This window comes from Culex quinquefasciatus, chromosome 1 (genome assembly GCF_015732765.1).
Source record: "Culex quinquefasciatus strain JHB chromosome 1, VPISU_Cqui_1.0_pri_paternal, whole genome shotgun sequence".
NCBI lineage: Eukaryota > Metazoa > Arthropoda > Insecta > Diptera > Culicidae > Culex > Culex quinquefasciatus.
Genome location: NC_051861.1, coordinates 35711260 through 35735423, shown reverse-complemented (window position 1 = coordinate 35735423; position 24164 = coordinate 35711260). Strand labels below are relative to the sequence as shown.

At 38.0% G+C, this 24164-nt stretch overlaps 1 protein-coding gene across 1 annotated transcript in view; it reads left to right on the top strand.

Annotated features, from left to right (window-relative positions):
* LOC6046418 overlaps window positions 1-23448 on the top strand; it is a 53904-nt gene extending 30456 nt beyond the window's left edge. The window contains 8 exon segments of the mRNA XM_038267008.1: window positions 6856-7148; window positions 7278-7445; window positions 7521-7604; window positions 7819-8094; window positions 12374-12526; window positions 16893-16999; window positions 17062-17502; window positions 21766-23448. Of these exon segments, the coding sequence (XP_038122936.1) occupies window positions 6856-7148; window positions 7278-7445; window positions 7521-7604; window positions 7819-8094; window positions 12374-12526; window positions 16893-16999; window positions 17062-17502; window positions 21766-21865 (1622 nt within the window). The 3' untranslated portion in view covers window positions 21866-23448.
* The last annotated feature ends 716 nt before the right edge of the window (window positions 23449-24164 follow it).

Genomic DNA, 24164 nt, shown 5'->3' with positions numbered 1-24164 from the left:
ACTATAGATCAGGTTGACCTTCATCTCTGAACTCCATAGAGTTGGTAGATGTCTTATAGCTATTCAACAGGCCATAGATCTACCCAGTGTAACTCACTGAAGCTACCTGAAAATGTTCCAACTTCACAGTTTTTGATATAAGCAACCATTGAAAAGGTTGACCTTCATCGCTGAACTCCATAGAGTTGGTTGATGTCCTAGAACTTCTCAACAGACCATAGATCTACCCACTGTAATTTACTGAAGCTACCTGTAGATTTTCCAACTTCATAGTCATTGATCAAAGCAGCTATTGATCAGGTTGACCTTCATCTCTGAACTCCATAGAGTTGGTAGATGTCCTAGAACTTATCAACAGACCATAGATCTACCCACTGTAATTTACTGAAGCTACCTGTAGATTTTCCAACTTCATAGTCATTGATCAAAGCAGCTATTGATCAGGTTGACCTTCATCTCTGAACTCCATAGAGTTGGTAGATGTTCTAGAACTTATCAACAGTTCATAGATCTACTCAGTGTAACTCACTGAAGCTACCTGAAGATATTCCAAATTCACAGTTATTGATATAAGCAACCATTGATCAGGTTGACCTTCATCGCTGAACTCCTCAGAGTTGGTAGATGTCCTAGAACTTCTCAACAGATCATAGATCTACCCAGTGTAACTCAATGAAGCTACCTGAAGATGTTCCAACTTCACAGTTATTGATAATAGCAACCATTGATCAGGTTGACCTTCATCTGTGAACTCCATAGAGTTGGTAGATGTCCTAGAACTTCTCAACAGACCATAGATCTACCCACTGTAATTTACTGAAGCTACCTGTAGATTTTCCAACTTCATAGTCATTCATCAAAGCAGCTATTGATCAGGTTGACCTTCATCTCTGAACTCCATAGAGTTGGTAGATGTCCTAGAACTTATCAACAGTTCATAGATCTATTCAGTGTAACTCACTGAAGCTACCTGAAGATATTCCAAATTCACAGTTATTGATATAAGCAACCATTGATCAGGTTGACCTTCATCGCTGAACTCCACAGAGTTGGTAGATGTCCTAGCACTTCTCAACAGATCATAGATCTACCCAGTGTAACTCACTGAAGCTACCTGAAGATGTTCCAACTTCATAGTCATTGATATAAGCAGCCATTGATCAGGTTGACCTTCATCTGTGAACTCCATAGAGTTGGTAGATATCCTAGAGCTATTCAGCAGACCATAGATCTACCCAGTGTAACTCACTGAAGCTACCTGAAGATGTTCCAACTTCACAGTTATTGATATAAGCAACCATTGATCAGGTTGACCTTCATCTGTGAACTCCATAGAGTTGGTAGATGTCCTAGAACTTCTCAACAGACCATAGATCTACCCAGTGTAACTCACTGAAGCTACCTGAAGATGTTCCAACTTCATAGTCATTGATATAAGCAGCCATTGATCAGGTTGACCTTCATCTCTGAACTCCACAGAGTTGGTAGATGTCCTAGAGCTATTCAACAAACCATAGATCTACCCAGTGTAACTCACTGAAGCTACCTAAAGATGTTCCAACTTCATAGTTATTGAAATAAGCAACTATTGATCAGGTTGACCTTCATCTCTGAACTCCGTAGAGTTGGTAAATATCCTAGAGCTATTCAACAGACCATAGATCTACCCAGTGTAACTCACTGAAGCTACCTGAAGATGTTCCAACTTCACAGTTATTGATATAGGCAACCATTGATCAGGTTGACCTTCATCTGTGAACTCCATAGAGTTGGTAGATGTCCTAGAACTTCTCAACAGACCATAGATCTACCCAGTGTAACTCACTGAAGCTACCTGAAGATGTTCCAACTTCACAGTTATTGATATAAGCAACCATTGATCAGGTTGACCTTCATCTGTGAACTCCATAGAGTTGGTAGATGTCCTAGAACTTCTCAACAGACCATAGATCTACCCAGTGTAACTCACTGAAGCTACCTGAAGATGTTCCAACTTCATAGTCATTGATATAAGCAACCATTGATCAGGTTGACCTTCATCTCTGAACTCCATAGAGTTGGTAGATGTCCTAGCACTTCTCAACAGATCATAGATCTACCCAGTGTAACTCACTGAAGCTACCTGAAGATGTTCCAACTTCATAGTCATTGATATAAGCAGCCATTGATCAGGTTGACCTTCATCTGTGAACTCCATAGGGTTGGTAGATGTCCTAGAACTTCTCAACAGACCATAGATCTACCCACTGTAATTTAATGAAGCTACCTGAAGATTTTTCCAACATCATAGTCATTGATCAAAGTAACTATTGATCAGATTGACCTTCATCTCTGAACTACATAGAGTTGGTAGATGTCCTAGAACTTCTCAACAGATCATAGATCCAGGGTAGGTAAACCATCACCATCGCACTATCATTGATGCATATTTCGGTGCGTTCCTCGTCTCTTAAAACTTCTCTTCTCTTTCGCAGCCGAGTGATGGTCGGCTTGCTATCGCGAATATCGAAAGCCCATCACATCGACGAGAAATACCCTATCGCTTGCTGGGATGGAACTATCGTTCCAACCGGAGAGGCACGCACACGAAATTGCTGTATACATACACTGGAGCTCACGCACACAAATGAACTCATTTCTACAGGGCTTACGGGCGAGAGAATTTCACGATTGCTCTTTCTCTTGCTTTTGAGCGAGGGGACTGGCTGTGTGAGATTTTTTCCGTCTTACGCATCGGTTTGTTCGTTGCTCGCTATTTCATCGGCGTCGTTTTCGCTTCGCTCTCTTGATGCAGTTTTGGAAGAACGCCGAAAATTTGATGATTTGAGCGAGGGACGATATCTAAAAGCCCTCGGCCATCGGCGAGGAAATGAGAAAATACCAACCCTGCATAGATCTACCCAATGTAACTCACTGAAGCTACCTGAAGATGTTCCAACTTCATAGTTATTGATATAAGCAACAATTGATCAGGTTGACCTTCAACTCTGAACTCCGTAGAGTTGGTAGATATCCTAGAGCTATTCAACAGACCATAGATCTACCCAGTGTAACTCACTGAAGCTACCTGAAGATGTTCCAACTTCATAGTCATTGATATAAGCAACCATTGATCAGGTTGACCTTCATCTCTGAACTCCATAGAGTTGGTAGATGTCCTAGAACTTCTCAACAGACCGAAGATCAACCACCAACTAACTGTAGCTTCAGAAAAAAACCTACCTGAAATTTCTAAAATCATTAAAAAAATATAATTATTTAAAAAGTCTTTAAAAAATATAAAGAAAATATTCTGGCACCACTGCAAACGAACTGTCAGCACGCGAGCTTGAAACAAAATGAGAGAGTAGAAATCTGCGCGAATTTGTTTATGTTTCAGATATTTTTTGGGAAAAAGATAACCACTCAATTATTTTACAACTAAAGTATGGCTTTATATATATCAAATTGCAGGTAATTGTCTCGACTACAAACTGTCGAGCTTAGATTTTCCATAAAGGCTTTCATTTCTTAAAAAAGTTGGGAGGAAAATAAGGCATTTTTCAACGTGTTTTAGTACCTTTTACTAAAAAGATAACCACTCAGGCTAGACTTAACCAATCAAGCTCATATTTAACCAGTAGGTGCGTAAGAATGTTGGCTACAAAATGTCGGGTCGGTTTGTTGAGAAAATGTATCGTTTTCGAGATATTTCAATTTTACTGAAAAAACTCCCAGCTGGTTCTCTTAGCCCTTAAGCCACGGAGCGGGTTTTGTCCAAAAAATTGTTACTTTCTAATTTTTTGTTAACCATGTCTGATTAGCTTAACCAAATGTATTTTGAATTGGTATCAGTATTTTATCATAGTACATAGTATCATAGTTAGGATTGCAAGACGAATAAGTGAAATTCGTTGAACAGTTTTCGAGATAAATAGTTGGAAGCCTGATTGTGATGTACGCGATGTACATCGATGTATAGATTTAGAAATTCCTCACGAAACCAGCATGATTCAAAAAAAAGTTCTCCGATCATTCTCAAAAATTTTCCGGGGGTTCCTTGACCGAAATAATTAGACCAGTATTTTTCTGTTTGGCCATTAGGGTGACCTACGCCATGTTAAAGTGGTCCGCAAAATGGCAATTTTCGTCGATTTTTGTTAAAACCAAATTTTTCAACAAATCATAACTCCGCACTATTTCATCCGATTTGAGCTGTCTCGAGCGCAAATGAAAGGCTATTCGATAGACTTTTAAGAAAAAACAGTTAATTTTTAACTACTTTTCCCAAATAGCCAAACTAATTATCTTTCTTTTGTAAAATAAAATCATTAAATTTGAAAAGTTACATTGATTTTTTGATCCTGGTTGTTACTGTTTTTGAACAAGCAGTCAAGCTAATAATTAATCCTCAGATTTAAAAAAAAAATTACCTAACCTTTAAGTCCGATGCAAATATTTAAAAAAGTTTTTGTCCCTCGGCCCTGGCCGAGGTCAAGGGGGGGGCAAAAAATAAAAAAATATAAAAATTTAAATAACAAGCCATAGTCTTCACATTTAAACGAAAAAAAGTGTTTTAAAATGCATTTTACACTAGTTCAGTTGTTTTGCAATCATTAGTTTTCAAAAAATCTAAGATCTGACAAAAACAAAAATTGCAATGAAAAAAAAAATTTTGCATCGAAAATTTTCAAAAAATCTTAAGATTTTTTAATAAACCCAAACATGCTAAACATGATTTTAAACGTAGGAGAATGTATTTTAATTTGATTTCAGCTGGTTGCACTTGAATTTTCATTGAAATTTTGAAGTTTATTGTAAAAATATTTTTTTGCCCCCTGATTTTTCGGGCCAATTTTGAAGGGGGACAAAAACTTTTAAAAATATTTGTACCAGCCTAAAAAGTCAAAAAAATTTTTACGAATTTTGGAATTAAATGGGCCCTATTTTTACTGAATTCCTGGGACATTTTTCATATAATTTATGAGCTCTTTGGATGGCCGCTTGAAGCCTCCAGATCAGTTTACATTTTTGTATAAGAGACACTAGTTTTCATACGTGGGAACCAGCCCTGTTTAATTAAGTACGAATTTGGGACCGATTTCGCCTGCTGAGCAATTCTCTACGAAAACGGTCTTCTTTTGTAATTTTATTTTTTGTATTTCTCAATCCGGCTGAAACTTCTTTGGTGCCTTTGGTATGTCCAAAGAAGCCATTTTGCATAACTAGTTTGTCCATATAATTTGCCATACAAATTTGAGTGCGTTGACCACGCGGACGCGCTGTCTTGTGTTTGCATGCTTATTTTCATTTCTTTTGTGTCGCTATTTGTGTGCTTGGGTGAGTGGTTATTATAACTTATTGGACATCATAATTGCAGTGCTTCTGGGGACGCGCAGTCCTGTTTTTTCGCGATAATTGTCATCGTTAATGATCGTAAAAATTTATTCTAACTGGCATCGATCGATTTTATGAAGAGTAAAGCGTCATTTATTTACTATTTTTGAAATTTGCTCGCGTTATCTAAATTGAAAATAGTAAAAATATACTTATAAGTCCAGCCCATAGCACTACTGCTCGGCTGGCACGCGTTCGATAAAAACAAACTTTTTAAATGATCAATTATGTATCTTTCCGCAGCCGGCTGCCTAAGATTTAAAATTTTCAACCGATAAACAAAATTCTCATGGTCACATCACTGCCACTCGTGAATCCTGACCTCATACCCATCTACTAACCCCCTCAAAACTCATGTGATACTTTGTCGGAGAAGCAGTCGATTGGGCGGTCTCTATCACTCAAGTATCGGACTAACATTCCCATCCACTTCCCCGTGACCCTACCACTGGTCGTGGCCGGCGCCGGTATTGATCAGCATGATAGGGGCCTTTGAGAAGTTGCGAAGCGAGGAAAGATAGCTCCCACTTATCTTCCACGGCTCGTGGATGTAACTTCTGGAGGTCCTGGTCAATAACGGAGTAGCAACTGCGGGTGGGCACCTATGCTTATGCTTATGCTTATAATTTGCCATACAAATTTGGCAGCGGTCCATTTGTAAATTCAAAAATCTGTATCTTTTGAAGGAAATTTTTGATCGATTTGGTGTCTTCGGCAAAGTTGTAGGTATGGTAAGGACTACACTGAAAAATAAAATGATTTAAAGTTTTTTGGTAATTTTTGATTTCACTTTTTGTCACTAAAACTTGACTTGCAAAAAAAAAAACTATTTTCATTTTTTTTTCTGATATGTTTTAGGGGACATCAAATGGCAACTTTCCAGAAATTTCCAGAATGTGCAAAAAATCTTTGACTGAGTTATGCATTTTTGAATCAATACTGAGGTTTTCAAAAAATTGAAATACTGGTCGCAAAAATTTTTCAACTTTATTTTTCGATGTTAAATCGAATTGGCAATCAAAAAGAACTTTAGTGAAATTTTTAAAAAGTGCACCGTTTTCACTTTTTTGAAAATAGTCGCATTTTTTTAAATTAGTGCCCATGTTTGCCCATTTTTGAAAACAATGTGTTTTAAAAGCTGAGAAAATTCTCTATATTTTGCTGTTTTGAACTTAATTGATACGAAAGATTTAAAAACAGGAAAATTGTTGGTTTCTAAGTCTTTTTTCTGATGTAACAAAAATTTTATTTTTATTTTTTTTAATCTAGACTTTATTGCAAAAGGACGTTATATTGAATATTGAATGTTTTTTTTGAGTTAGTGATGCAGTATGATAGCATAGAGCATGCGAACTTGCAGAAATCCCACTTAAAGTTTTTGGAAGTTTTGCAGGGGCAGTAATACACCATGCGTCTCCTTTTTTGTTCAAATCGTGGCTTTATAGCAGCTTTCCCATTATATCTTTATATCCCCTACAGAACTCCTCTCCCTCAACACCACCTCCGGTGTGTTCCGCAAGCTGGGCCGCCTGTACGGCAGCTGCCTCCGGCAAACTCTGAACGACTCCAGCATCCGGATGCGGCTGGACAAGCTCGGTGGCTATCTCCAGATCGGTTCCGTTGGCCCCCAAAGCATCTCGCCGCTGATTTCCAAAATCAAAAACATCGGTCCGATGCCCATCATCGGCATCTACTACGACCTGAGCTACGGCCGGAAGCCCCAAACGCTGCTCATCATCGACGGTCCCACAACCTCGTCCCACATCCTAGCGGTAATTGATTGAATCAGATTAGTCTCCCCCTCTCTTTCCCTTAAAGGCCTCATTTGTCATCGCCTCAAATACCACTTTGATAGAGTTTCATTATTTATGACCACACTCAACTCCCCCGCGCCATTCCAGAACCCGGTCCGGTGGCAGGGCCCCAAAGCGCCCCCCAATGACGTCACCGAGGACGTTCCGGAGCTGTTGGGTGAATTAATCAACGTTCTGCTGCCGCCGGGACTCACCACCGAGCAGCGCCACTCGGAAAAGAGCGTTATATTTAGCTTCGTGCGTGATTTGAACCAGGTATAGATCATCGACGCGATATTCACAGGCTCGTAAATATGCTCACCAACGATTTTTGTGCTTGCTGTGTTTCAGATACGGCGGGATTACGTCCAGAAGGACTTCACCAACAGCTACGTCCTGAATAATGTAACGGCGCTAATAGGCACCCATCCATTCGTAAGTCTCGCTCTCTACTATACGCTCTGTGGTCTATTTTGTAGTAAAATTATGTTGTCATGATGGTTGTATTGTTTTGGGGCTCAGGGGTATTTATTTTAAGGCATGAATTGAAATTAATTATTTGGGGGGCAATTTGTGTCCTTTGTCGTTCTCGTTTTCGGGACAAATTATCATGTTGTAAGGATTAAAGCCTCTCATGCCCCCCCCACAGCTCCTATGGCAGGAACTCCTCCCGGCCAACTGGTCCGGCCCGATTGTGATACGCAGCCCAGCCTACCTGGACCATCTGCGCAAGCTTCTCCTTGGCTACCAAAACCGCGTCATCCACAACGCCCTGCTGCTGCTGTTTGCCCTCAACACCCTCCCCCCTGGCCGCCCATCGCCACTAATTTGCGCCAAGGCCACCAACTGGGCCCTGCCGGAGGTCACTTCGGCCCTCTTTATCGGCCAGTACAGTGAAAAAGTCATCCAACACGCCATCCACCGGGTAAGTGCGCAATGTTTGAATGCAATTTAGCTTATTTTTTTTATCTATAACACCCACCCCCACCGGTAATGACCAGCCATGTCCAACAGAGGAGGACACCGGTAATTGAATCCTTGAACCTGATTTTCGCTGCCCGGCATTGAACGAGTCAATGGGGTGATGAAAACGATGGAAGTTGAAGGATGATTACATCGGCAAATACCTGGCTACAAGCTCGTTGTCAATCGATAACTTGAAGGTAGTTCGGTAGTAAGCATTAGTCGATTAGTCTTCAATGAAAAAAATGGGTCGAGAAGCGCAAAATTATGCTATGCGCTTTTAATCAATTCATAGAAAATCTACATGAGCTGAATAAGTAACAAACTAATTTTGAACAGTGGTCAAGTATCCGTTTTTAAGTCAATTTATGAACCTTATAAATCAGTCCTCAGCCAACTGAACCTCGCGGGCCATTTTTTTTTTAATTAGTCGTGGTATCGTGGGCCGCATGTGAAAAACAAATAAAAATTACTAAAATTTGTAAAATTTCAATAGTTAGAAAGCTGAATATTGATAAACTAACATTTTACACAACTTTTTTATATGATTTTTGAATGTTTTTTAATGGTTCCAATTTTAAAATTGTTTAACAAAAATTACTTCCGTATAAATCCTTTCGTATATATTTCTTTCTAATAATATTTATTGGGCAAAAAAAATGTTTTCATTTTTTCATTGAACAGAAAAAAATTATGTTTCAATTCGAAACTTTTGTTCTTTTAAGTTTAAGTTATATTAAGTTTCACCAAAATTGAGATTTTTGGAAAAAAGTTTCAGAAACATGTTTGGACTGTTAACTCTATTTAGCTTGAAATAATTTTGCTTCTTTTTTTCAAATATGTTATTATTAAAATCAATTTAAAGCACATGAGCAGTTCTCCACGAAATCGGTCTTTTTTCTTATTCTTTTGTATTTTTTTATCCATCTAAAACTTTTTTGGTGCCTTCGGTATGCCCAAAGCAGCCATTTTGCATCATAAGTTTGTCTATATAATTTTCTATACAAATTTGGCAGCTGTCCATACAAAAATGATATGTGAAAATTAAAAAATCTGTATCTTTTGAAGGTATTTTTTGATCGATTTGGTGTCTTCGGCAAAATTGTAGGTATGGATAAGGGCACAACTGAAAAAATGATTCACGGTAAAAAAATGGTAATTTTTTATTTTACTTTTTCTCACTAAAACTTGATTTGTAAAAAAAACGATATTTTTATTTTTTTTATTTTTTGATATGTTTAAGGGGACATCAAAAGCCAACTTTTCTGTAATTTCCAGGTTGTGCAAAAAATCGTTGACCGAGTTATGATTTCTTTTAACCGATGCTGATTTCCTAAAAAAATCAAAATATTGGTCGAAAAAAATTCCAACTTCATTTTCCGATGTAAAATTGAATTTGCAATCAAAAGAGTAGTTTATGCAACATGTTGCAAAAAGAGGATTTTTTCAGCACGAGTCGTACATTTATCCAACGAGGTTCACTGAGTTGGATAAATACGAAGAGTGCTGAAAAAATCAAGTTTTGCAACGAGTTCCATACCACATTTTTGCAATTCCAAAAAACACACACTGAGTGAAATTTTATGTCAAATTTTCATGTATTTTGTCAATAAATCGTTTAAATCAAAAAATGTTGAAAAGTGTTACTTTTCGATACAAGTGCTGAAAAGTTCAATTTTTCAGCACCCATTTGAGTGCTGAAAAGTAGAACTTTTCATCATTTATTTTGAAAAGTGTTGCTATTCGATTCTGTTATTTTTGGTACAGAAAAGTAGGCTATTTCGTCGTTCATGAATGACAGGAAAAGTTAGTAGTAGATATTGCCATGCAAGTGATTAAAATAGAAAAAAAAATTATGTTTTCTAAGTCTCACCCAAACAACCCACCATTTTCTAATGTCGATATCTCAGTAACTAATGGTCCGATTTTCAATGTTAAATATGAAACTTTCGTAAAATTTTCCGATCTTTTTGAAAACTATATTTTCAAAAAAATTAAATCAAGACTAACATTTCAAAACGGCGTGATATTCAATGTTCGGCCCTTTTGAGATGTAAAGCTTGATTTTTAAAAATTGAATAGATTGTTTTCGAAATGATCGGAAAATTTCACAAAGGTTTCATATGTTAATATTTAAAATCGAACCTTTAGTTACTGAGATAAAAAAGTTACCTAAAAATGGCTATAACTTAAAAACGGTGCACTTTATCAAAATTTCACTAAAGTACTTTTTGATTGCAAATTTGATTTCACGTCGGAAAATGAAGTTGAATTTTTTTTGCGACCAATATTTTGATTTTTCAAGAAAATCAGTATCGATTAAAAAATTCATAACTCGGTCATAGATTTGTTACCCATTCTGGAAATTTCTGAAAAGTTGGCATTTGTTGTCCCCTAAAACATATCAAAAAATAAAACAATTAAAAATAGTGTTTTTTTTTTTGCAAATCAAGTTTTAGTGACAAAAAGTAAATTAAAAAATCACCAATTTTTTTTTACCGTGTATCATTATTTTTCAGTGTAGTCCTTATCCATACCTTCAACTTTACCGAAGACACCAAATCGATCAAAAACATCCTTCAAAAGATACAGATTTTTGAATTTTCACGTTTTATTTTTGTATGGACAGTTGCCAAATTTATATGGAAAATTATATGGACAAACTAATAACGCAAAATGGCTTCTTTGGGCATACCGAAGGCACCAAAAAAGTTTCAGCCTGATTAAAAAATACAAAAATTTAAATTCTTAAAAAAAGACCGATTTCGTAGAGAATTAATTTTCCACCAACTCACACGAAATCGGAAAAAGTTGCCCCGACCCCTCTTCGATTTTCGTGAAACTTTGCTCTAAGGGGTTATTTTGGTTCCTGATCACGAATCCGAGGTCCATTTTTCGATATTTCGTGATATTTCGTGGGGCGGTACGACCCCTTTCATTTTTCTGGTTTTTTTTTACCAAGACACGTTTTTCAGTGATTTGTAGCTCGCAACCGTGAAGAGATAGAAATTTGGTGTCAAAGAGACTATTGTGTAAAATCAGACGCCCGATTTGATAGCGTACACAAAATTCCGAAAAAAACGTATTTTTCATCAAAAAAAGTTGACAAAATGTTTAAAAATCGCTGCCATTTCCCGTTACTCAACTGTCAAATATCGCGAGACATGTCATTTTATGGGAAATTTAATGTACTTTTCGAATCTGAAATAACCCAGATGGGTCATTATTTCATTTAGAACAAAATTTTTCATTTTAAAATTACGTGTTTTTTCTAACTTTGCAGGGTTACATTATAGAGTATGACAATGTTCTACAAAATTGTAGAGCAGAGAAAATCAATAATTTTGATATTTAGACATAAGGGGTTTGCATGTATTCTTCACGAATTATCAGAATTTTACCAAAAAGATTTTTGAAAAAGTTATGATTTTGACCATTTTGACCAGTTTTTCGAATTTTTTAACCCGAAAAATTCAATCGTTTGCTTTCGAAAGTATTTTTTTCGAAAAGTTCAGCTAATTTTGCATAAGAATGACCCCTTGGACAATTGTTGCATTCCAGAGCATCCGAATATTGCCGGTTTTGATATAGCATGAAACGTGGATTTGATAAATATCAAAATAAACAAAAATAAATTTTGAGAAGTTGTTTAGGACCCCAAAAGCGACTGAAAAAGTGCTGTGCTCACAAAATTTGGACAACTTTATTTTTTCCATACAACTTACTACACCCTACTGTAGCACAGCACAACTTCTGAACAATCTGATAGGGCTGAAAAACAAGTGCAACTCTGCAATCACACAAATTGCCGTACCGCGTGTCATGTGAACATTTGCGTTTTTAAGGCTTTATTAGGGCCAGTAACAAACCAATAACATTAATTTAGCACGCTATCAGGCTCCACCGCTACCATTATGGCAGTGATTTATAGCACACCAATTTATAACAGCTAACTACTGTTGGCGCCGGAGCATTCGGCACTTTTAAGGTGGTATAAAAAAAGTGAGTTGGCATCGAAGCCATATTTAGAGGGTAAATTTAGTGATTTTCATACAAACGAGGTTAACCGGGTTAGTTTTTGCTCACTTTCCGATCCGCATCAATCAATGTCAGAACGGATCCATTCCCAAACATATAATGAAAACTCAGAATAGTATTATTTGCACAAACAGTCATTCATCTCTTCAGTGTTGAATAAATTTCTTGTTTTTTTTTTGGTTCTCTCCCACCCCCCAACCCAGACGGAGGAAATGTTCGAATTCATGAAGCAACATCTGAAGCGGGCCCCGTCGCTCCGAGGTGCGGCCCTGGTTCGGCTGTCCCAGCTCAAGGTTCAGGCCAAGGTGTGGCCAACGCTGTTCAATCGAACGGAAATTGCCACCATTTTGGATCGGGTAAGTTTTTTTCAGCCGTCCCCTAACATGACAGTTTTCATGAGTTGCGCGTATCCACCGACAGATGGCATGTGAACCTCGTCGGAGTCCGCCCATTAAAAACGCAACTCAAAATTTGCATGGGAAACTTTTTTTTCGTGACGGCTTTCGCGGCACGCTCCCTCCAACTGTTCGAGACTAATATTTTAACGTGGCGTATTTTTAAACAAGTTTTTCAAGAAAATGATTCCTGAATGCTTATTTTGTCGTTTTAAACCGAAAATAGGCAAAAACTATATTAATTTAAACTATTCGCCATTTTCAAATGTTTGGCTAGATGATATCAAAGGCCGCCATCTTAGGCCCACAAAAAGAGGTACGCTCAGTTTGTATGGGAGCTGTCAAGATGCTCCCGGGCTGGTTTTTTTCCTTTTGTGGTACGGTTATGGTTTCCATTTTTTCACCTGTCATCGGCAAGTGGTTGCAGCAGTTTGAAGAGAGACTATTTTTTTCAACCCAGTTCCGGTAAAAAAATATGTTATTTTTTTGTGTTTTTACCTCAAAGATAAATTTTTTTTTATATTCAGCAAAGTAATTTTTCTATATTTTTCTTTTTTTCTATTTTTGCAATTACTTTTAAACAAACTTATCATGTTTTGTTTTGTAAGGTTCTACGAAAAATATGCAACGTTTTTTTGGCAGTTATTTTTTTTCCAAAAAATATTTAAATTATCGAATGTCATTATTTTGAAATTCTAAAAATTTTGGCGAAACTTTTAAATTTTTCTGAACTCTTTGGAAAAAAAAACTACTTCCCATGATGGTCAATCTTGGCAAAACACCAAACATTTCCGTTTCCTCAATTACAGATATCAATTGAACGAGAATTGTTCATTTATTTCAAAAGTAATAAAACAAGTTTTTGAAAACACTCAAAAGTTTCACCAAACAACGTATTTTCACATACGTAAAATTTAAGTTTTTGACAAAAATTATTTAGTAATAAATGAAATTTCAAGATTTTTTAAATACGTAGTTTTGCTAAAATTTTGAGTACTAAATAAAATCAATTGAAATGTTTGAAATACAGTCCAAACTCGATTATCCAAAGAACTTAGCAAAGCTTCACTTTGGGCAATCGAAACTTCAGATAATCGAATCACGACATAAATAAATCCCATATTTTCGATTGTCTAGCTTTAGTATGATCCCTGATCTAGGCTAAAGTGATTTAGAATTTTTAAATCCAAGATGGCGACCAAAATGGCGCGCTGATGAAATATTGAAAAAATATATTTGTTACTGCCTATTGAAGTTCAATATTCAAATTTGACTAAACTGGGTCACCGAATTCAAATTTGTTGTTAGAAACAAAAAAAAATTAAACAAAACGTGTTTCGATTATCCGAAGTCTGACAATACAAATCATCGGAAAATCGAACTCCGGATAATCGAAACTTCGGATAATCGAGGCTTCGGATAATCGTGCCTGGACTGTATTCCCATTCGTTTTATACCCATTTTGTAAATAAAAAACATTTTCTAATTTCTTAAAAAATACGTAGTTTTGCAGCATCAAGTTGCAAACAGAAGATTTTTTCAGCACGAGTCGTACATTTATCCAACGAGGTTTACCAAGTTGGATAAATACGACGAGTGCTGAAAAAAAACAAGTTTTGCAACGAGTTGTTTACAACATATTTTGCCATTTCGAAAAACGCTTCTAGAATAGAAATTTCTGTCGAACATTCATTTTTTTTAAAGAAAATTCACCGTTCAAAACAGAAAAATATTGAAAAATGATACTTTTCCATACTAGTATGACTTTTCAACACCCATTCATTTTTCCATTCTGATATTTTTGGTAGGGCAACTGAGCAACTCTCTACGAAATCGGCCGATTTCGAACATTTTTATTTAATGTATTTTTTGATTTGACTAAAACTTTGTGGGGGCCTTCCCTATGACCAAATAAGCTATTTTGCGGCATTGGTTCACCCATACAAGTCTCCATACAATTTTGGCTGCTGTCCATACAAAAATGGTATGTAAATATTCAAACAACAGTAACTTTTGAGTGAATTTTATGATCAATTATGAATCTTCGACAAAATTTTAGGTATTGTTGAGGACTTTTGAGAAAAAAATAGGTACACGGAAAAGAATTGCAGATTTTTTTATCAACTTTTTTTTCACTAAAACTCAATTTCCCAAAATACGTATTTTTTGATTTTCGAGATTTTTTGATATGTTTTAGGGAACAAAAATCCGCAACTTTTGAGCCATAGAGAAACATGGTCAAAAAATCTGCCGCCGAGTTATGAATTTTTGAAAAAACAGTTATTTTTGGAAAAAAAATCGAAGTTTCATGCAAAAACAAGCTTGACATTATTTTTTAATGCAAAATTGAATTTGCAATCGAAAAGTTTACATACATTTAAGTGAGATCCGGCTTCAAAAAAGTACATAAATATCACTTAAGTGGTCATAACTCGAGACAGGGTTGCCAGATCTTCAATGTTGTGGACTCGTTGGAAAGGTCTCTCGATTATCTAACCAACGATGGGTCGGATGATGGTTCCAGACATCGTTTACATACATTTAAGTGAGATCCGGCTTCTAAAAAGTACATAAATATCATTTAAGTGGTCATAACTCAAGACAGGGATGCCAGATCTTCAATTATGTGGACTCGTTGGAAAGGTATCTCGATTACCTAACCAACGATGGGTCGGATGATGGATCCGGACATCGTTTCCATGCATTTAAGTGAGATCCGGCTTCAAAAAAATACATAAATATCACTTAAGTGGTCATAACTCGAGACAGGGTTGCCAGATCTTCGATGTTGTGGACTCGTTGGAAAGGTCTCTCAATTATCTAACCAACGATGGGTCGGATGATGGATCCGGACCTCGCTTACATACATTTAAGTAAGATCCGCCTTAAAAAAAGTACATAAATATCACTTAAGTGGTCATAACTCGAGACAGGGTTGCCAGATCTTCAATGTTGTGGTCTCGTTGGAAAGGTCTCTCGATTACCTAACCAACGATGAGTTGGATGATGGTACCGGACATCGTTTTCATACATTTAAGTGAGATCCGGCTTCAAAAAAATACATGAATATCACTTAAGTGGTCATAACTCGAGACAGGGTAGCCAGATCTTCAATGTTGTGGACTCGTTGGAAAGGTCTCTCGATTATCTAACCAACGATGGGTCGGATGATGGTTCCAGACATCGTTTACATACATTTAAGTGAGATCCGGCTTCTAAAAAGTACATAAATATCATTTAAGTGATCATAACTCAAGACAGGGTTGCTAGATCTTCAATTATGTGGACTCGTTGGAAAGGTATCTCGATTACCTAACCAACGATGGGTCGGATGATGGATCCGGACATCGTTTCCATGCATTTAAGTGAGATCCGGCTTCAAAAAAATACATAAATATCACTTAAGTGGTCATAACTCGAGACAGGGTTGCCAGATCTTCGATGTTGTGGACTTGTTGAAAAGTTCTCTTGATTACCTAACCAACGATGGGTCGGATGATGGATCCGGACATCGTTTACATACATATAATTGAGATCCGGATATATGTGAAAACACATTTTTATACATAACTTTTGAACTACTAATCGAAACTTCAAACAATTCAATAGCGATGTATGGGACCCTAAACCAAGTTGAATGCAACTGGTTTGATCAAAATCGGTTCAGTCAGTGCTGAGAAAACTTGGCAAGATTTTTGAACACATACATACATACACACACACACACACATACACACACACACACATACACACACACACAGACATTTGTTCAGTTTTCAATTCTGAGTCGATATGTATATATGAAGGTGGGTCTTCGAGCTTTTAATAAAAAGTTCATTTTTAGAGCAGGATTATAGCCTTACCTCAGTGAGGAAGGCAAAAAAAAAGATCGATTCGTAAAGAATAGCTAAAAATGTTTAGTTTTTTTTTTCAGGATATAATTGCATTCTCAAAATACAGGTTAAATATGAAATTTGGTGAAAATTGTCATGTATTTATAATTGCAGTCGACTTTCTGGCTGTCAATCTTCTCGATATCAATATTTTTTTCAGACCCTTCAAATAGATTGCTTTGATTTTTCATTCTATAATTTGATAACTCCCGCTCTTGACGGTCCCTTCAATGTCGACAACGAGAGAGTCCACTGTATTACGGATAACTGACGTCATCCCGAATCTAAAACATTATATTTTTTTTAAGTTTAGATGATTTTTCATAGGATGTCTCCCAAATAGCCTAAATAAGCCATGGCCATAAACTCTGTGCTTCAGTTGTGCATGCCTCGCCTGACTGTATTAAGTTTTTAATCCGCATCCCTATTTCCAGATTGAAATAAGTTCCGACAACTGGTTCGAAAACGTACTAAAGATCTACCAGCTGAATAAGGATCGATCATCATACAGAAACATTTCATCTGAATCGAGTCATATTGCGTAAGTAGTTCACAAAATTGAAATAACTGTAATCTTCAAACAAAACAAAACTCTCTTTTTAGTTACGCCTACCCCCAAATCGCCCGAATATACTACGACAGCCTCAGTCACTCGATCGTTGTCCCCCTGTCCGCCGTCCTGGTCCCGTACTTCAACCCCGTCTTGCCACCTTACCTGCACTACGCCACCCTCGGAACGGCCATGGCCAAGGAGATCCTGCGGTCGATCACGAAGGCGTTCGAGTCGAAGGTGATGACGTGCGTGCCCAGTTCGGTGGACATTTTCTCCAACGCCAGCCGGATGGACCTGCTGATCCACTCGGGGGGGATGCAGATCGCGTACCACACGTTGCTCTCGCTGACGGGACCGATCAAGGGGATGAACCGGTTACCGGGGCTGAGTTTGACGCCGCCGCAGATATTCTACCTGATGTCCGCGCAGGAGCTGTGCGCCGAGTCGGAGTACAACGGGGTGGACGTCAACTCGAACGATTTTGATGAAATGTAAGTTTGCGGGTTTTCTTTTAATTTTTGAAATCGTTCATTCATCATTCCCTTCAAAGCCTTCGTCTTTTTCGGTTTGATTCGTGATGTCCCAAAGTCTGTAAAAATGATTGAACAATACACAAAGAAACCGCAGCTAGTTATCAACCATATGAGCTGATATTTGGTATGAGAGTCCTTATAGCAATCCTCTACAAGGGTCTTAACCTGAGAAATTTCGTCGGGGGCTAGCTAAACACTAAGTTGTAATAAAAATGTCTTTTTGCGGGCAGTCAGGGCTTGATTGGACATAACAGGAGTTGGGGCTCAGACGACGAATTGCTCGCAAAAAAGTTATTGGTCAAGAGAATTGACCCTGTTCCAAGGATTTTTTTTTTTGCGAAAATAGCCATATCTCAGCTGTTATGTTCCTTGGTCAAACAATTTCGACCTCTTGCTTGTTACGGCGGTAGACCAACAGATTTTAACTCTAGGGAGTCTTTGGATGACCCAGGACATCCAAAAACATCCCAACACGCTCAGCAATGTAGTCTACCATATTCACTGAAGCTATGCGGGTATATTCTGAGGTCAAAACCCGTTGACCTCTTGCTTGTTACGGCGGTAGATTCACCGGGCTTAACTCCAAACAATTGTTGGATGACCCAGATTATCCCAACAATTCGTTACAACAATGCCCTGTAGCCTACCACACTCACTGAAGCAGTCTGGGTAGGATCCGTAGTCAAAATCTTGAAGTTTCGACTTGTATTTTTGGTAAGCCTCTTGCTCAAAATTCCCGGAAGTTTCGGATGGACTAGAACATCCCAGATGTTGCAAAACTATGCTTACATGTTTTAGTAGCATAACTGAACAAAATACCATTGATACATTTTGAAAAATCTCCGAAGTATTACGAAATGGTACACATCAACCATAGCTTTTGCACCTAGATGTTTGTTACAGACTTTTTAGCATCTTCAAAACTACGGGAACTATCGATATGATTTTTGATTTATCCCCTAAAGTACTGTCTTCAATGTTATTTACAACAAAGTTTGACCATTTTTACAATCAGATTGTTGCAAGATTGGGTCCGTAAGTTTGACAATTTTGGAATAAGACGACAACAACTTCCTTGATTGCTGTGCACCCTTAAGTCATATTCAAGTCATGACTTAAAAAATGTTGCGTAAATCGAGAATCGTTTAAAAAAAGGTGACTTAAAAAAAGAATATGATTCAATTAGTTTTACTTTTAAGGAAAAATATGGATGAGGAAAAAATCTCATCTCAGCTAAAATGGTTGCTTTTTGACATGTTCCTAGAATACTGGGTGCGGAATAGTGGTTCGCAAAACGGCCTCAATTTGGAACTGTCAAAGTGGAACCAATTTACTGTTCGCCAAAAGTAGAGAGTATTGTTATCGATCATTAAAAATTGTTTGTTTTTTTTTTTTTTGGAAAATGAAAAAAAATGTGTGGCTTTTGAGGACCTGGAGTTCAAGTCAAGAAATCTTAAGAAAGTTACAGACGAGATCGTCATTTTTTATAATTATGACTGGAAGTTGTTAATGGAGTCGATGCGGTTTTATCCATCCAAAAGTTGTCTTTATTGCTTGATTCCGTTTGAAAACCTGGTTTAGTGAAAATCTTCTCTGTTTGTTGGATCAGTTTCGCTAGAATTAGCGATGTTTTTTCGCTGGACCAGAAAGAGCTGCAGGATTCAAAAATAAACCAGGAAATTTATCTGCAACATCGCAGAATGACACTCTCGCCGCAGTTCTTCGTCACCCGTAAAAAAGAGAAACCTCTTCTAACCGATCGATATTTGAAAACACACACAATTTTCCAGCAAAATATGTCAAATACTAGAAAAAATTAAACACAAGCTACTGATTATAAAACAGCCTCCTACTTTGTGGATGTAAACAAAGTGGGACCATTCGAAAATCACGTTACGCATTCTCTCTACACCCAGAACTGGGCATCGGCATACGAGAGGATAAAGAGCACGAGTAAAATGGTACTGTGTGCGGACGGAGAGGATAAATACTGAAATTACCGAGAGTACTTTACTCATGGTTCATTTTCCAAAAAAGTTCATCTATCAAAAAAAAGTACCGGTACCGAGACTCGAACCCAAGACCTTCGGCATATCGAACCGTGCCTTTGCCGTATTGGCCACCATGGTTCGGTGGTTAATTGGCGGTCGTTTGTCCATATAAGCCACTCATAGGATGAACTGTTCCAATGAACGAATGAACACGCGAGAGGACTATACTCTCGCAATATAGCACTTTCCTCACGTTTCTTTTCGTGAGGACTATCCCCTCGTTCTTTAACTATTTTTGAAAAGCTGAGCAAATTCTTTATACTTTGCTTATTTGATCTTGGTTGATACGACCCTTAGTTGCTGAGGTATTGCCATGCAAGTGTTTAAAAACAGGAAAATTGATGTTTTTTTTATTCTTAACTTATTTTTATTAGGTCCTTTTAGGTGCTGTGACCAGGTTGGGACCGAGGATCAGTAAAACAATATATAATAACAAAAAAAAAAAAAAAACTCCCTAAATTCCATACTTGGAGATCATGTAACTGACGAGGGTTACTTGGTCCAAGCGGGTCTTGCAGGTCTTGAACCTGCCGATGTACTCGGAGAAAATCCCCCACAGCTCAGCCGAACTGTAGAGTACCTCCCCGGCTTCCTTCTCCGTGGCTCCACCGTCTCGGGGGCCACCTTGGCTGCTTCCTGCGGGACGAGGGCGATCCTTGGATTTTCCGTCTGGAACTGCGCCCGGCAGCGGAGGGAACTCCGCCGGCGTAAACGCCGGAACTGCTGGACTCTGCTTCTCCGCCTTCCTTGCCGGCGGTTTCGGTTTCGACGCCTACTGGCGCCTCCGGATGAAGTCCACACGCTTAGGGCAGATGCGGTCCGTGGCTTCGTGGGCTCCAGAGCAGTTGGCACACCGCTTCGGCTCGGCTTCCTGGACTTTGCACTCGTCCGTCTTGTGGGGACCCCCACAGTTGTTGCACCTGCCGTTCAGGTGACAGTTCCTAGTTCCATGACCCAGCTGCAAGCAGTTCCTGCACTGGGTCACGTTCGGCCGCTTGTTCCAGTAGGCCTCCCACCGGATGATAGTGCTTGCCACAACTTTCATTGCAGAGAGCTTCTTCAGATTGGTGTATCCCTTGGGGAAGACCACAATGTACGGAATTTCGTCCACGGTGGACTTTTCCTTCCGCTTGATGGCATGCACCTCCAGCGCGTCCAGCTTGAGATCCCTCTTCAGCAGGTACTTGACCTCGTCCGGTTTCAGTTCATCAGGAAAACCACGAAGAACCACCCGATGATTTCGGTCGCTCCGCCGATCGTGGGTGTAGAATTCCACTTTCTTCTTCTTGAGTAGCTCTTGCAACTTGTCAAAATCTTTGACAGAGAAGCAGGTCACCTTGGTTCCAAATCGGGTTAGTTTGTAAATCGGTTTAAAACCTAATTTACAACTTTCCACTATCGCCACGAGCTTGTAAAAATCCGTGGTGTTCTTCACCACCAAAGGTGGTTGCTTTTGTTTACCTGCCGACTGGCCGGGTGCTGGAACCGCGTCTCCTCCGCCTGCTGGGCTGGCATTGTTGTTGTTTTTGTTATCCGCTAGCGGGCTGAACTTGTTGTTGTTGAGCAGGGTCTTCTCATTTTTTTCTCCTTCGATGCCGATTCCAGTGACCTCGCTGGACTTCTTCCGCTTCCGATTCCCGCGGACGGGACGAAAATCTTCCTCCTCGGAGGATTCCTCCACCTCCATCTGTCAAAAACTTCCAAGCACGCGAGATGACAACACGAGCAAAACACGTCTTAACTTGTCGCTAGCTGGCGACTGAGTGAAAATTGATGTTTGCTAAGTCTCATCCAAACAACAAACAATTTTCTAATATCGATATCTCAGCAACTAATGGTACGATTTTCAATGTCAAAATATGAAACTTTTGTGAAATTTTCTGATCCCTTCGATAAAAATGTGTGGTTCAATTAATTTCATTGGATTAAATTAATTTGTTATACTTGGTGAGATTTAACGAAATCAGAAAAACTTAATTACAAAAAAACTGCTAAATTGTCGGTTCTAATTCAATTGAATTTCAGCCCAAATAACATTGCCTCATTCGATTCGATTTGTGTTGAGGCCTAGAAATATGAGTTATTAAAATCATTTGTTTATTTTTAAATTTGCCATTTCTGTAACGCATCATAATTCAATCATTTCTCTGTTATTATTTTTTGGTTACAGACTCACCTGGCTCATCTCGCAGGGCGGAAGCGCGTCGGACGTCTTTCAGTGCCACTCGAGCACGATGCTGAGCTACCAGAAAAACTGCGACATTTGGTAGATATCGGCCACGTCGTAGTGCACCAGCAGTTAAAAGTGTCGGGGGTTAGCCAAGTAGAGACCGGTGCGTGTGTGTATATGTGATATAAAAGTTTAAAAGATTTTTGTTTTTAGATTTATCGCGAACAAGGTGTTGTGTTTCGACATTCGAACCATTGGATTCTAGGAATCCTTTAGTGAAAAAAAACGCTTCAAATGATTAGTTTTATATACACATATTAGTAGGTAGAGTAAGTTGCTGTTGATACAAGATGCTATTAGAGGACGATGTTAGGATGTTACATAGAAGATTTATTTATCTATAGAGTAAATAGTGTGATTCGGGAGGTTGTACACGACAAGATTCATCCCCACCTATAATCTTCAGAGACTTGAGTCAACGCAGCCAATCATCGGCAATCGGCAAATGCTCCATTTAGATAAAATTAGGTGCATTTTAGGTAGAATGTTGAGCATAAACCACCGCCTAGTCACCATCCCAACCCTCCCCGCAAAGTGAAGGTAATTGTTGAGTCAATTAAAAACGGGAAAAGTAGCTTCTAATATGGCGATAAATGTAGGACACTTTACTAGTAGCAACTACCAAGACAATGTTAGCTAGTTTTAGATTCCTCGCCCCCCCCTCGACACTCTCCCCGTGCTTGTTAGAGTTGGTGAAATTTACGTATTGTTTGATGCTCGCTAGCAGCAAGCTCTGTTTTAAGTGGTTTTTAACTGTGACAATAGAATTTGAATAAGAATATGTTAAATGTCGGAAAGAAAAGTGCTAAAATCGAATCAGAGTTGAAGGTTTGAAAATGTTTTGAAGGACGGAAGATAAAAAAAAATATTTTTGAACATGACCATCAAAATCAAATTCTTAAAATTCACAAGCGGAAATGAGTAGCAAATCAGCGGTGTAAAATAGCGAAAGATTAGCTTAGTAATAAACATAAAGTGTCCCTTAAATCAAAAGAACAAAACCGTTAAGTATTAAAGAAAACAAGTCATTGAAACTCATTGGAACTGAGCGAAAAAAGTAAGATATTGAAAAAAAAAACGTTTTATTATTGATCTGGCGATTTGATGATTCGAAAAGTCCCCGCGTAGAAATAAAAAAAAAACTTAAATTAACTTCTAGCGATTAAGTAGTAGTTAATGCTCTCCCCCCGAGATTAGTGAGAACTAGACTGTAAGGCGGTCTCTCGTTGAGATTTGAAAAACTAATCTGTTATAGAGTGATGATGGCACAGAAATCAAATTAGAAGACAACGTCCAAAAACAAAAAACAATTAAAAACTCAAATAGTGGTGATGAACAGATAAGTTTTTTTAGGTGAAACAAAAAATCACTGGTAGTGCCAAAACACTGGGGACCGTTCGAAGAGATGGTAGTGTAATATAGGAATAAATCGATAGAGTGATCAAATCGTAATCGTAAAGTATGTATTATTTTACCTAGTTGCGACGAAGGGCTATGAAATTAGAAGAAAAATGAACTATGAACGGTAAATCTTCCAGCGTAGGGAACAACAGTCGGTACTGTGAGAGGAAGGGTAGTTTTAAGGATTGAATGACAGCAATAAATCTACTGAGAACAATAGGGGAATTGTGGTGTTGGTTTGATATTATTGTGAAATCCATTGTGCCGTTTTGGATGAGTGACGTCTGATAAAAAAAAAATCATGGAGAAAACCAAAACCAAAACCAAAACCAAAACCAAAACCAAAACCAAAACCAAAACCAAAACCAAAACCAAAACCAAAACCAAAACCAAAACCAAAACCAAAACCAAAACCAAAACCAAAACCAAAACCAAAACCAAAACCAAAACAAAACCAAAACCAAAACCAAAACCAAAACCAAAACCAAAACCAAAACCAAAACCAAAACCAAAACCAAAACCAAAACCAAAACCAAAACCAAAACCAAAACCAAAACCAAAACCAAAACCAAAACCAAAACCAAAACCAAAACCAAAACCAAAACCAAAACCAAACCAAAACCAAAACCAAAACCAAAACCAAAACCAAAACCAAAACCAAAACCAAAACCAAAACCAAAACCAAACCAAAACCAAAACCAAAACCAAAACCAAAACCAAAACCAAAACCAAAACCAAAACCAAAACCAAAACCAAAACCAAAACCAAAACCAAAACCAAAACCAAAACCAAAACCAAAACCAAAACCAAAACCAAAACCAAAACCAAAACCAAAACCAAAACCAAAACCAAAACCAAAACCAAAACCAAAACCAAAACCAAAACCAAAACCAAAACCAAAACCAAAACCAAAACCAAAACCTTATCCTACTAACCCA